General features: G+C 41.1%; 1 protein-coding gene across 1 annotated transcript in view; it reads left to right on the top strand.

Annotated features, from left to right (window-relative positions):
* The window catches only part of sdk1a (sidekick cell adhesion molecule 1a), a 305,217-nt gene that overhangs the window by 117,353 nt on the left and 174,847 nt on the right, over positions 1-13,017 (top strand). The window contains exons 2-4 of the mRNA XM_042340967.1: positions 5,834-5,993; positions 6,581-6,687; positions 11,969-12,116. Coding sequence (XP_042196901.1) covers positions 5,834-5,993; positions 6,581-6,687; positions 11,969-12,116 — 415 coding nt within the window. The remainder of the gene's footprint in view (positions 1-5,833; positions 5,994-6,580; positions 6,688-11,968; positions 12,117-13,017) is intronic.

The raw sequence follows: 13,017 nt of genomic DNA, 5'->3' as shown, positions 1-13,017 counted from the left end.
CTCATCCCTGAGAAATAATTTCTTTACCAGTTAAATAGGATATTTTGGACTTGGAAGACTAAAGCTAGCGTTACTCCTCCCTCAATACATTGTATGATGGCTAGAGTTGCTGTCAAAACTCGAACCCTGCTGATTTGGTGACCTTGTATTCCTGTATAAATAAATTCTCTATAAATAATTGTTCAAAAAAAGGATGGAAAAATGGCCAAATATGGAATTGTTTCCCAGTATGGAACCGAGGAAACCTTGCCAGAAAATCTAGGAGTACGTTAACTTCAGGCTAAGCATTTCTATTTGGCACAGTATGTGAGATTGAATAAGAGTTCTGTTTAATTTCACAGTTTTGATGGATATAAGACTTGGACCACGGCTTTTACCTGATACAGATGCTTTTGATTAGGTCGAGTTGAGTCCAATCGAAGCTCTGCTTACTTTGGGCTTGGCTAAATTCAGATTATTACTTTGAATAGATTGCAAATTTTCTGCCTGTTCTGGCTAGGAGATGGCTTTTGTCTGCAAGCACTCAGAATCATATGCCTGAATGATCCTATGGGGTTTGTACTTCAGTCAAAGAAAAAAATATATACTGGCAAAGTGACATGTGATTGGGAGCTTTTGTCGTTTTGAGATGAGCTGCATGAAGATCATCTTTCATGTTCAGCGCGTATAAATAGGGTGCAGGAAGATCGTTCACTGGAAACAGTACAGTTGTATAGTGCTTACAAAGTGGCTGAGTGATATGCAGAAAGCAAACATCTCTTCCAGGCGTGCAAGTTTGTTTGAAGTTGCTGATGGAAAGACTCAGTAGAAATGCTGTGTTCTGCATTTGCCTTCTTAACTGCTACTATAAAGGTTTTTTGTTTTACTAGCGCCCACTCCAGTCCTGTATTATAATTCTTCAATTTTCATTATTATCATAATTTATCAATTATGATTTTATCTAGATATTTTACCATGTCACATGATTGCATTGAAGGCAATTGATCACCTCCTCGACTTCTCCTGATATTGCTGTGAGGGGCTGTAGAGTTTCTTGACAGCCCCCACCCTGAGATGCAGTGTTTTTTCCTTTGATGCTTTTTCCTTCCTAGCCTAGAGAGTTATCTGATATCCACTCAGCTCCTCACCACAGTCACTGAACTTTACACTGCAGACTTATGGCTACCTCCCCCTTTTCCCTTGCTCACCATTGAACCCTGCCACTGTACAGCGCTCCAAGTCTCTATCCTGGATGAATGACTCTACATAAATGCATGTTGTGCACGATATCTCCAATTTATAACTCAATGGCTTAAGGACTGTGAGTCACTCAATTTTCCTGGTTCCTTTTCCAAGTTTAGCACCATCATCATTCTGGAATTCGATTCAGAGGTGCTCCTGCTGGGAAATGTTAACACTGATACATACAACAACAACAACAAGATTTCATTTATAGAGCGCCTTTCACGTCGGGAAGACGTCCCAAGGCGCTGGACAGTTGAGTCAGGACCCGAGCAGGGGGGAAATAGTCAGGGTGAGGGGAGGGAAGGGAGGGAGCGAGGAGGGGGGAAATAGTTAGGGTGAGGGGAGGGAAGGGAGGAAGCGAGAAAGGGGTGGAGAGTCGAGAGGGGAGCTGAAGGCACGGTCAAAGAGAAAGGTCTTGAGACCGGCCTTGAAGGAGGAAAGGGAGGAAGCAAGGCGAAGGCACTGGGGGAAGGAACATATGTTTGAACACTCTTGTTTTCTGGCTCAGACACTTTACCATTAACTTCTTTGCTGGTTAAAAGTATTGGCACACTCTCTCTCTCTCCCCCTCCCCGCCCCTTCCTCGCCCCCCTCTATCTGTGTATAAATGTAATAATGTCATTCCTATAAACAATATAATTGGAGCTGTTCCAAGTACAGGTAGAGAACATGTTTTGACTAAATTTAAAAAGCTTGTTTTTTAATTATGCAGAATGGTGAATGTTTCACAATGAAAACACTCTCTGTCAACTTTCTTTTCCATTAGTGGCTTTTCAGGTTGTTTGAAATAAGTAGAAAACAGGTTTGGGGGCAGGGAGAAGGGCACAATCATGAATATCATTCCTTTAAGTTTGCGAAACGACTTGAGTAACCAGGTTACAGGTACGTGGCTACAAACATGGTTGGATTCCAGCACTTAAAGAACATTTTGAAGAAAATAAATTACTTAACAAATCGGGGCAAATCTAATAAATTATTTTTAAAACGCTGGGATAACAAATCGACTTTCAATGTTTCCAGAAGTGCGGTCAGACTCACCAACTGTTTTGACAGGAACTCGAGGTTTCATGACAAAATAATTAAACAGGTTTACAGAAAATCCAATAACAGCCTTTTAATCTTAGTTCTATAATTCTGGGAAATTCCCCATGGATTTATATTACATCTGGGGAGGGAAAAAGTCATTCATGGCAAAACGTGACTCATCCCAGCTCTTCATGTTGTTCTTCAGGAGAGTGAGCTGGGACACACATGTCACCTCTAAGTGTCCAAACTGTTGAAAGAAAAGTATTACTGCTGGATTGGTTCATCAAAGAGAGTTAAACATTCGTCAGTAATTTCACCCTTTTTTTTTACTGATCTGCCTCCACTAGTTTCATACCATCACGGGTGACATTTACTTGAATTGAATTCCTCTCTACTCGGCCATTAGTCAACCAAAGTGTCTTTGATTTTTGCATTGTAAAATGTACATCCCTCAAATGGCAGGTAACGGGGATAAACTGGAGTAAAGTAGTCAGCCTCTCTTTGTGAATTGACTGTATTTTGTAGGCAAAACGTGACAGCCAATTGTGCATAGCAGTGTCCCACAAACAGTTGTGGATTGAGTGACCAAATTTTTTTTAAGCATTTATTATCCCCGGAAAATTCTGTGTCTTCTGCGGATCTTCTTTAGATTTGCATAATTCCTCAGCAGTCTGACTCAGTGAATTGGTGATTTAACAACAACAACAACAAGATCACATTTGTATAGTACCTTTCACGTCAGGAGGACGTCCCAAGGCGCTGGACAGTGTGTAGCATTTCAGACCCGAGCTGGGGTCAGGGGTTGAGAAGGGAAGGGAGGGGAAGAAGGATGACCGATGGCATGATCGAAGAGGAGGGTTTAGAGGCGGGACTTGAAGGAGGCTAAGGAGAGGGCGAGGCAGAGTGATTGGGGGATGGAATTCCAGAGGTTGGGGGCAGAGTGGCTGAAGGCTTTCCTGCTAATGGTGGGGAGGATGGGTCGGGGGACGTGGAGTATGCCAGAGCCGACTGAGCGAAGGGAGCAGGCGGATTGGTAGGGGGTTAGGAGGTCTAGGAGGTTAGGGGGCGAGGACATGGAGGGCTTTGTATGTGAGGACTAGGATCTTGAACTGGATCCTCTGAAGGATAGGGAGCCAGTGGAGTCGAGCGAGAATGGGGGAGATGGGGTCACGGAGTTTGGTGCAGGAGAGGACACGAGCTGCAGAGTTCTGGGTTATCTGCAGCCTGTGGAGGGAGGAGTTGGGAAGGCCGACAAGCAGGGAGTTTGCATAGTCGAGCCTGGAGGTGATGAAGGCATAAACAAGAGCTTCAGTGGCCTGAGGGGTGAGGTAGTGTCAGAGTTGGGCGATGTTACAGAGCTGAGGGAAGGCAGAGCGGGTCATGGCTTGGATGTGGGGAAGAAAAGACAGTTGAGGGTCGAACAAGACACCTCGGTTCCTGACTGGCTGGTGAGTTGTAGTGTGCAACCATGGAGGTCGATGCTGCCAGAGCTTGAGGTGCTGAGGCGCTGGCGTGAGCCAATCAGGAGGACCTCAGTCTTGTTCACATTCAACTGGAGGAAATTTGCCCTCATTCAGGACTTGATGTCCGACAGGCAGTCTGTCAGGACAGCAGTGGTCCTGGAGTTGAGGTGGAGGCAGAAAGATAGAGTTGGGTGTCATCCACCTACATATGGAAGTTTACCCCCATGTCTGCGGATGATGTCACCAAGAGGGAGCATGGAGATATTAAAGAGGAGACGGCCAAGGACAGAGCTCTGGGGGACCCAAGGCGTGACAGTGCGGGGGCTGGAGGAAAAACCGTTAGAGGCATCAGAGTGAAGACGGTGAGAGAGATATGAATCGAACCAGGCAAGGGCAGGTCCGCGAAGATTAAGTAAAGAGGAGAGGCGATGTATGAGGATGGAGTGGTCGACAGTGTCGAAGACGGCAGAGAGGTCGAGGAGGACAAGGAGGCAGAGGGAGCCCTGATCACAGATGTTCAGAATGTCATTAGTGACTTTGACCAGGGCTATTTCGGTGCTGTGGGCAGCGCAGAAGCCAGATTGGAGGGGTTCATAGAGGGAATGGTGAGAGAGAAAGGGGCGGAGCTGGGACGCGACGACTCATTCTAGGACCTTGGAGAGGAATGGGAGGTTAGAGATGGGGTGGTAGCTGGAGAGGAGGGATGGGTCCAGGGAAGGTTTTTCCAGGATGGGGTGATGATGGCTGTTTTTAGTGGGGTGGGAACTGAACCTGTGGACAAGGAGAGGTTGACCACGTCGGACAAGAGAGGGGCCTGAAGATGGATCTTGGAGAAGAACATAGAGGTGGGGATGGGATCGAGGGAGCAGGTGGTGGGTTTGACTTTGCGAAGGTGAGGGAGGAGGGAGAAATAGGGTCGAAGGAGTATTGGGGGGGATGGGTGGAGGGACGGTCATGGGGGAGAGGTGATGTGGGGATTGGCGGTGGATGGGGCAGAGATGGCTGAACGTATCCCTTCGATTTTGGATTCGAGGAAGTACAGCATCTCCTCACAGTTGGAGTTAGAGGAGGAGATGGGCGAGGCATGGGAAGGTGGTTGGAGCTCTTAGATCCTCCTGCGATTCAGTTATTACGTTGCACTGTTTAATGAAACAATACTATTCAAATATTTGGGTACTCAAAATATGTACAATATGGTTAAAAAGAGCAAATATATATGTATATATCAAGGCAGTTTTATATACAGTATAACTATCGTAATGGGAATGGGATCAGAGTATAGGTTCCCTTCCTACTGGAAGCAACATAATGCAAAATGGCTGTCACTGTTTTAGTTCAACATCAGCAGATGTCTTTTTAAATATCATAACAACAGATCATAACAATGCAAATATTTATTACATACTATTTGTAGGTAAGTTGGTAAGAACAATTGATTTTTCTCCAGCCCAGATATGTTACTTCTTTGAAGATGTTAACTCTGGAGTAAAAGTAACTAGTAGTAATTTAGAGTAGCCATGTGCATTATTTAAATGTGTGGGTTTATTCTGTTCACTGAAGGAGTACTATATTTTTAAAAATTCGGCTGTACCACCCTCATTATTATTGCTTGCTGTTATCATTGAGATTTTACTATAATCCACTGAAATCCATAAGAACTCTCCTGCGACTGTACTAGTGGTTCAATATGTTGCTATTAGTAGTATATAGTACTATTGATATAACTTTATAAATAAAAACTTTAAAGTCATAGTAAGTTGCTCTCTCGATGCCCTGGTGGGTAATTGCATAATGCCATTGCAGACCTAGACCGTACAGATCTGGAAGCCAAAAGTTTGAATCCTGGTCTATTCAGTTATCTCATCTCAGCCAATGCAGCCGATTCGCATATAGGTCTCGCAATTGAATAACAGTCATCTGGGTTAGGTACTGAAGGATGATTGGTGCCAATACAATTTATATTTATTTAGTGCATTGGGAGGATGCCTCAAAGCATTTAACACTCCTGGCTGGAATCCTGGGAGACTGGCAATAGAGAGTCAAAAATATCTCAGGAGAGAAGGTAGAAAGTTTGAATACAGGTCCCAATAACGTTTACATTTTGCCATTCTGTCTTTCAGATGATATCCCACCATACTTTAAGACCGAACCAGGGCCACCACAGATCCATTTAGAAGGGAATCGTCTGGTGCTGACTTGCCTTGCCGAGGGAAGTTGGCCACTCGAGTTTAAATGGTTACGGAATGACACAGACATTACAGCGTTCTCTAGTGAATACAAGTAAGGAGATCCATGCTACAATTCAAAGCTGTCCATCTTCGGATGTCGATATCGTATCTGTCTGAGCGATCTGCCAGTCGGTAGCGAAAATGATTTGATCTTTTCCTACCATTGCCAATGCGGAATCAAGTCTACCCTGTTAGGCTATTTTGTCCTCTATGACCTGGAGTCCCGTGACAACCTGCGTTGCTATTTGAAAGGCAGGTGATTATGGAACGCTGCTGAAAAAAATAGATATGCTTCTGGCAAATGTTAAAAGGGAACACTCCAGTCATGCCCTTTGGAAAGAATTGAGAACTACAACATTTTTTTCCTCTTAATTTCTCTTTCCCAATCTATTTCCTACCATTTTGTGTGCGCATGAAGTTGGGCTATACCAAGTGAATGGAACACTTTTCCTCTTTTAGTGTCAATGTCAAAGAGCCTCGAATTAGGTATAAAAATTTGATGAAACGATAAGAAGTGACTCCACTTTACCGATATCTATGCACAGTATTACTGAAGGACAGACTTTAGTCTTATTACATTACTCTTGTATATTGTGGTTATATCTATATGCTAAATTGATCTTTTATTTTTAACACAAGGTATGTTATTCCATCCCTTCAACGTTCGGACACTGGGTTTTACCAGTGTGTGGTGCGGAACAGACGTGGAACACTTTTGCAGAGGAAGATTGAAGTACAAGTAGCATGTAAGTTCAAAACCACGCCATTATGTTCCATTTCTGACTCTAGGATAAGGTGTTCAATCTAGTCTCATATTTTACTTACTGTGTCATCAAAAAGAATTGTTAGTGACTCTACAAGCAAAATGATTATTTGATGTTATCACCTAGGATTAGAAACATTTTAGTACAGGAACAAAAGTATACTATTAATGTTTTGATAAAATAATGTACTAGAAACTCAACAAGAAAAAACAATTGTTTGATGGCTTGCTTTTCATTCAGGAATGGTTGGTTCATTGATGTACTACTTTGCTAACTTGTAAGTTACCAGAGTCAAATTTCAACCAAACATTGATTGTTTCACTTGCATGAGTTCTTTCCTGCGTCAATTCTTAATGGTTGAACAAGAATATACACTACTTCGTGACTTCATAAATGTTATTGGTGGAAACACTGCTTCAGTGAGTGAGTAGTAAGTGTATGGAACAAGCTCCCTAGGGAGATGGTAGAAGCAGAAAGTTCAAGAACAAGTTAGATTTCTGTTAGCAAATAATGCCTTGGGATACAGTATATAATTTGGGACACGTAATGTGCATGCGACTGCCAGGATGGTGGAAGGCGAACTGGGCTTGGGCTTATTTTGCCTAGCAAATTTTTATGTTCTTAAATTCCTATTCAAGTGTCAAACTTATCGGACCTTTTACTGATGATGCGAAAAGTCTGGCACAACTACTGTCATACTATATGGCTTGGTGTTTAGTTTATAAATTCTGTTTTATGTTGTCTCAATCTGTCCTCGCTGTTTTATCTATATTTTGTGTAACCTCTGACCCAGAAAACACTGAAGTGACCTGATCCCAGACCTCCACAAAAGACACTGAATCTGCCTCCAGGTTCAATGGTCATTACTTGATGCTTTCTTGTGCTCTTATTGCATTTGACATCTCCAATCCAGCTACTTTAGGAGCTGGTCAATGGGAATCAAGGCTGATGAAGACTGGTGTGGCTCGATGAACTGGATTACCTTAACATAAGCACATAAGAAATAGGAGCATGAGTAGGCCATTCGGCCCCTCGAGCCTGCCCCTCCATTTAATAAGATCATGGCTGATCTTTTAACCTCATTCCATTTACCCGCCCTATTCCCATATCCCTCAATCCCTTTAGTTTTTAAAAATCTATCAATCTCAGTCTTGAATATGTTCAATGACTGAGCATCCACAGCCTTCTGGGGTAGAAAATTCCATAAATTCACTACTCTCTAAGTGGAGAAATGTTTTCTCAACTCAGTTTTAAAAGGCTTTAATCCTGAGACTATGACTCCTAGTTTTAGATTCTCCAACCAGGGGAAACAGTCTCACACTATCTATCCTGTCAAGACCCTTAAGATTCTTATAGGTTTCTATAAGATCACCTCTAATTCTTCTATATTCTAGAGAATATAGGCCTAGTCTACTCAACCTCTCCTCGTAGGTCAAGCCCTTCATCCAGGAACCAACCAGTGAACCTATGTTGCACTCCCTCTAAGGCAAGTATGTCCTTTCTTAGATAAGCAGACCAAAATTGCACATAATATTCCAGGTGCGGTCTTACCAAGGCTCTATACAGTTGCAGCAAGAGTTCCCTACTCATGTACTCTAACCCCTTTGCAATAAACGCTAACATGCTATTAGCCTTCCTAATTGCTTGCTGTAGCTGCATACTAACTTTCTGTGATTGGTGTAGAAGGACACCTAAATCCCTCTGAATACTAACACTATCTAGTCTCTCCTCTAGAAAATAATCTGCTTTTCTATTTTTTCTATCTAGGTGAATAACTTCACATTTCCCCACGTTATACTCCACCTGCCTCTTTCTTGCCCACTCACTTAACCTTTCTATATCCCTTTGCATCCTCCTTGTGTCCTCCTCACAGCTTACTTTCCCACCCAGCTTTGTATTGTCCGCGAATTTAGATACATTAAGATCTATTTCCTCATCTAAGTCATTGTTGTAGACTGTAAACAGTTGACCCAAACACTGATCCTTGCAGCACTCCACTAGTCACAACCTGCCAATCTGAGAAGGACCTATTTATCCCTACTCTCTATTTCCTGCCTGTTAACCACTCTTTGATCCATGCTAATATATTGCCCTTAATTCCATGAGCCCTAATCTTAATAATAATAATAATAATCCTTGCATTTGATTTAGCGCTTTTCACGTCGGGAGGACGTCCCAAAGCGCTTCACAGAACACACTGTAAAGTGAATTGACTGTATATTTGTGGGCGAACGCGGCAGCCAATTGCGCACAGCAAACAGTCGTGGATTGAAAATGACCAATTTTATTATTGTTTTTTTTGAGGGTTTATTATTAGGCTCTGTGTGGAGTAAGGAAACTTGCCCAATTCCCTGCCTGGAATTGAACTCAGGTCTCTCACTTGCAAAGCGAGTGTTCTAACCACTGAGCTACAGGACTCTTATGTAACAACCTTTCATGTAGCACCTTGTCGAATGCCTTCTGAAAATCCAAGTACACTATATCCACTGGTATTCCCCCATCTAACCTGCTAGTTAATCTTCAAAAAACTCTAAAAGATTTGTTAAACACGATTTCCCTTACATAAAACCGTGTTGACTCTGCCTAATCATATTATCATTTTCTAAGAGCCCCACGATGACTTCCCTAATTATAGACTCTAGAATTTTCCCTACCACCAATGTCAAGCTAATTGGTCTATAGTTCCCCATTTTTTCTCTCCCACCCTTCTTAACGACATTACGTTTGCGACCTTCCAATCAACGGGAACCATTCCAAAATCCAGGGAATTTTGGAAGATCAAAAGCAATGCATCCACTATCTCTGCAGCCACCTCTTTTAAAACCCTAGGAAGCAGGCCATCAGGTCCAGGGGATTTATCAGTTTTTAGTCCCATCAATTTCTCTAGTTCTATTACCTTACTGATATTAATTTCTTTAAGTTCCTCACTAATATTAGTCTCTTGGTTCCCCTCTATTTTTGGTAAGTTTTTAGTATCTTCCAAGGTGAAGACAGAAGTAAAGTATTTGTTTATTGACTCTGCCATTATTTAGTGACTCTACCTTATTTCAGCTATGAGCTAGTTCCTCAGTTGTTTCTCAAATGGGATACTCTGCTGTGTGGTGTGAACTGGTAACACTGATTTACAAGAAGTTCAGCCAGATTGGAATGCTGGGCTGTGATCAGATTGAATTTCACATTTTGAATTTAACGAAATCCAATCTCTATTGCTTTCTCTTTCACAAATAATACCATTTCATTTCAAATTATTCAGAACAACCTTTTATATGCTCCAATCAATTCCATTTAGTAATGTGCTTTATCTTTTTCATATATAGCTTTGACGATGATCCCTTTGTCATTTGACAGATCAGTCACACGGCTCAGTGATTTATACTGATAAATGTAAAGCAATCAGGTCTACCGTTTATTTCAACTTCAGCACTGATCGGTTTACTTACAACCACTACACTTTTGAAGTGCATAATTTTGTCTGATTTCAGAAAATAAGGTAGAACTCGAGTATTGCCGGAATAGATGTAATCTTTATTGAGTGCTAGCATCCTATCCATTCTTCCGTGTTTGCTCCTGCTAAGAATCTAATTCATCTATGAAACATCCAGCCTTGTTTGAATAGGTTTTGGGGTTATTTAATTTAGGAAATGTCATATTGTTTGTGGCGTTCTATTAATAAGCACATTAAAAATATGTTAAATGATCAAAATTGGAACAATTCAAACCAAATGTCTTTTTAAAAAAAATTTAATTCTTTACTTCGGAGGACTCTAATCTCTAAAATCATTCTCAAATAAAGATGTTTATTCAAATCTAAATTATACCAACTGAACTGGGAAAGCAAGGGCAATTACAATCTGTAGTTTGATGGAAATATTTATTTCCATTCGGACGCTATGAACCATAACTGTTGTCAGCTTTAAACGTCCTTTTGCCTGCCCCATAAAAGCATCCACTAATATGGTCACTTGGCAAAAGAATTGCTGGTCAATTGTAATATGGTCACTGGGGAAAAGTAATGGGGATAAGTTAAATGGTCTTGTCTATAGAATTACAGCTAGAAATGGATTGCCAATGGTGTCAAATGTTTTATAAGTTGAATTTGTTTTTTTGTGTAACAGTCAAAAATGCTAATGATTTCATGTATCATCATCAAGATGGTTCTTATTTCACATTCCATGATGTACGCTCTAAGCAAATTATATTTTCAGGAGAATTTCTTCATAGATAGAACGCAAAAAATTTCTTCTAAGAAAACCCAATGAAAGTCTTAAAATCTACATTGGCTCTGAAGTTAAAATTGCACCAAATTTGGCAGATTTAATTCTAAACCATTTCCCAAGGTTGCCGTTAGGCAAACGTGAACCTCTTAAGAATCGATTGTGAGTGTGTTCTGAAATCTCTCCCCATTTCCGAGCAGTAGGAATGTTAGCAGGGTTAATCTGAGTTTACCACTGAAGTGTTTCTACATTATATCTGCATGACTTATTTCAGCAAATCTTAGATTAGGCTTTGAAGATTGGCTCTGATTCTCCAGCTGCAGCACACTTGCAGGCCACCGACCTTAGAAACATCAAGGGCAGATTTTATGAGTTTGCATTGTAATTAGCTTGACCAGGCTGAAAATGGGTGTGAAAGACGATTTAATTTAAAGAAATTCAAGGGGGAGTGCTTTCCATTGAAAGTTATGGGAGGAAAACCTGCTTTTAAAATATATTACATCTGTAGAAAGGAATTCTCACTTTAGACCACTCATGGCTGTTTGCCCAGTCTGGTGACAATTTATATGGAGGTGCATTATGCAGCATTTTGTTTTAATTTAACAGCAACTTGCATTTATATAGCACTCTTCATGTGAGGCAGTGTCTTGGAGTACTGAACACTGGAGTATTCTAACAGAACGTTTTTGCAACAATGAGTTTTCATCTGAACCCAGGAAAACAGGATACGGGTGAGTGTGCAAGAAGCTACCCGACATTATTCTATATCTACTGAGTTCATTTTAATGATAAACCTTCACGGTTTGATAAATACTGGTAAGGTGAACATTCTTTGCTCCTGAGTAAGTAACCTGACACTGGGCTCAACTCAGAATCCTCCAATAGTTGTGTAGTCCTGAGGTGTACTAATGCATAGAGCAGTGCGTTATGCCCCGCTAATTTCTGTTTCTTAATTCTTTAATTCTTTATAGGAATGTGCTATTGGATCATGACATGCTAGTAGTTATACATTTTTAATCAGTTGAACCTTTATTTTTATTGTTCTACAGACATGGGGAACTTTGAAGGAACAGACCAACGATTAACAGTGGGGCAGGGTCAGGCTGCAGTACTAAAATCTCCAGCGGTTAACAGCTACCCTCAACCGCAAATGACATGGTTTTGTGATGGCCAAAAGATCATCCCCAGCAATAGAATGTGAGTGATCATCAGCACAACAGACAACATAGCAAAGGGCATGACTGTCAGCATCCTAACTTTTAATGCTTCAAAGATATTTTGGTAAAAACTCAAATTGGCAACCAATTGTTTTTTCGTGCCTGTTCGATATGCTTCTTGAATAATAATCCTTGCATTTGATATCGCGATCTTCTCCAGTTGTTGAGACATCTCAAAGTACTTCACAGAATATATTGCAAAATGTGGGCAAAACACAACAGCCAATTATGCACAGAAGTGACCCACAAACAGTCGTGGATTGTGTGACCAAATTCTTCTTATTTTTTTAAGGGATTATTACCCCTGGAAAGCGATCCGCCAATCGACTAACAACCAGGTTCTTACTTAGTGCTAGGTATACAGAAGCGTGCGAAGTAAGGAAACTTGCCTAACGTTTCGCCCTGTCCGGTAATCGAACCTGGGTCCTCTCGCCTACGAGGAGAGTGTTCTAACCACTTCTCTACAGGACTCCAATGCATATAATACTCACAAGGCTTATCACTATTGTTGTACAACTGAACACTGACATTGACTTTCATTTGCTGGGGGAAGAGAAGCAAAGTCGTTTCTGAATTTAAACCCACCTTACTCTTGATTTAGCACAGCTAAATTTAGTTTAGTTTCCGATTTAGTTTCTGCTCCTGCATGTCACCAAAAGAAGCAGGAGGAGACGCAATGATGCATGACTTTAAAGATTTCTGATTTTAATCGATGGTTTGTTTCCAGTGGGCTAGCCTCGTGTTGATTGTAAGTTTATATTAAGGCAAAATAATTACCTGATTTTGGTCATTTGGTAAAACATGTTTCATTTATAAAACAGACTGTTAAAGACCTTTTAATGGAATTGCTGCTATTTACAATTAGAGTCATTGGGTGCAGA

Source organism: Callorhinchus milii, unplaced genomic scaffold (genome assembly GCF_018977255.1).
Source record: "Callorhinchus milii isolate IMCB2004 unplaced genomic scaffold, IMCB_Cmil_1.0 Scaffold16, whole genome shotgun sequence".
NCBI lineage: Eukaryota > Metazoa > Chordata > Chondrichthyes > Chimaeriformes > Callorhinchidae > Callorhinchus > Callorhinchus milii.
Note: the sequence above shows the minus strand (reverse complement) of the source record. Positions and strands in the feature narration are given on the sequence as shown.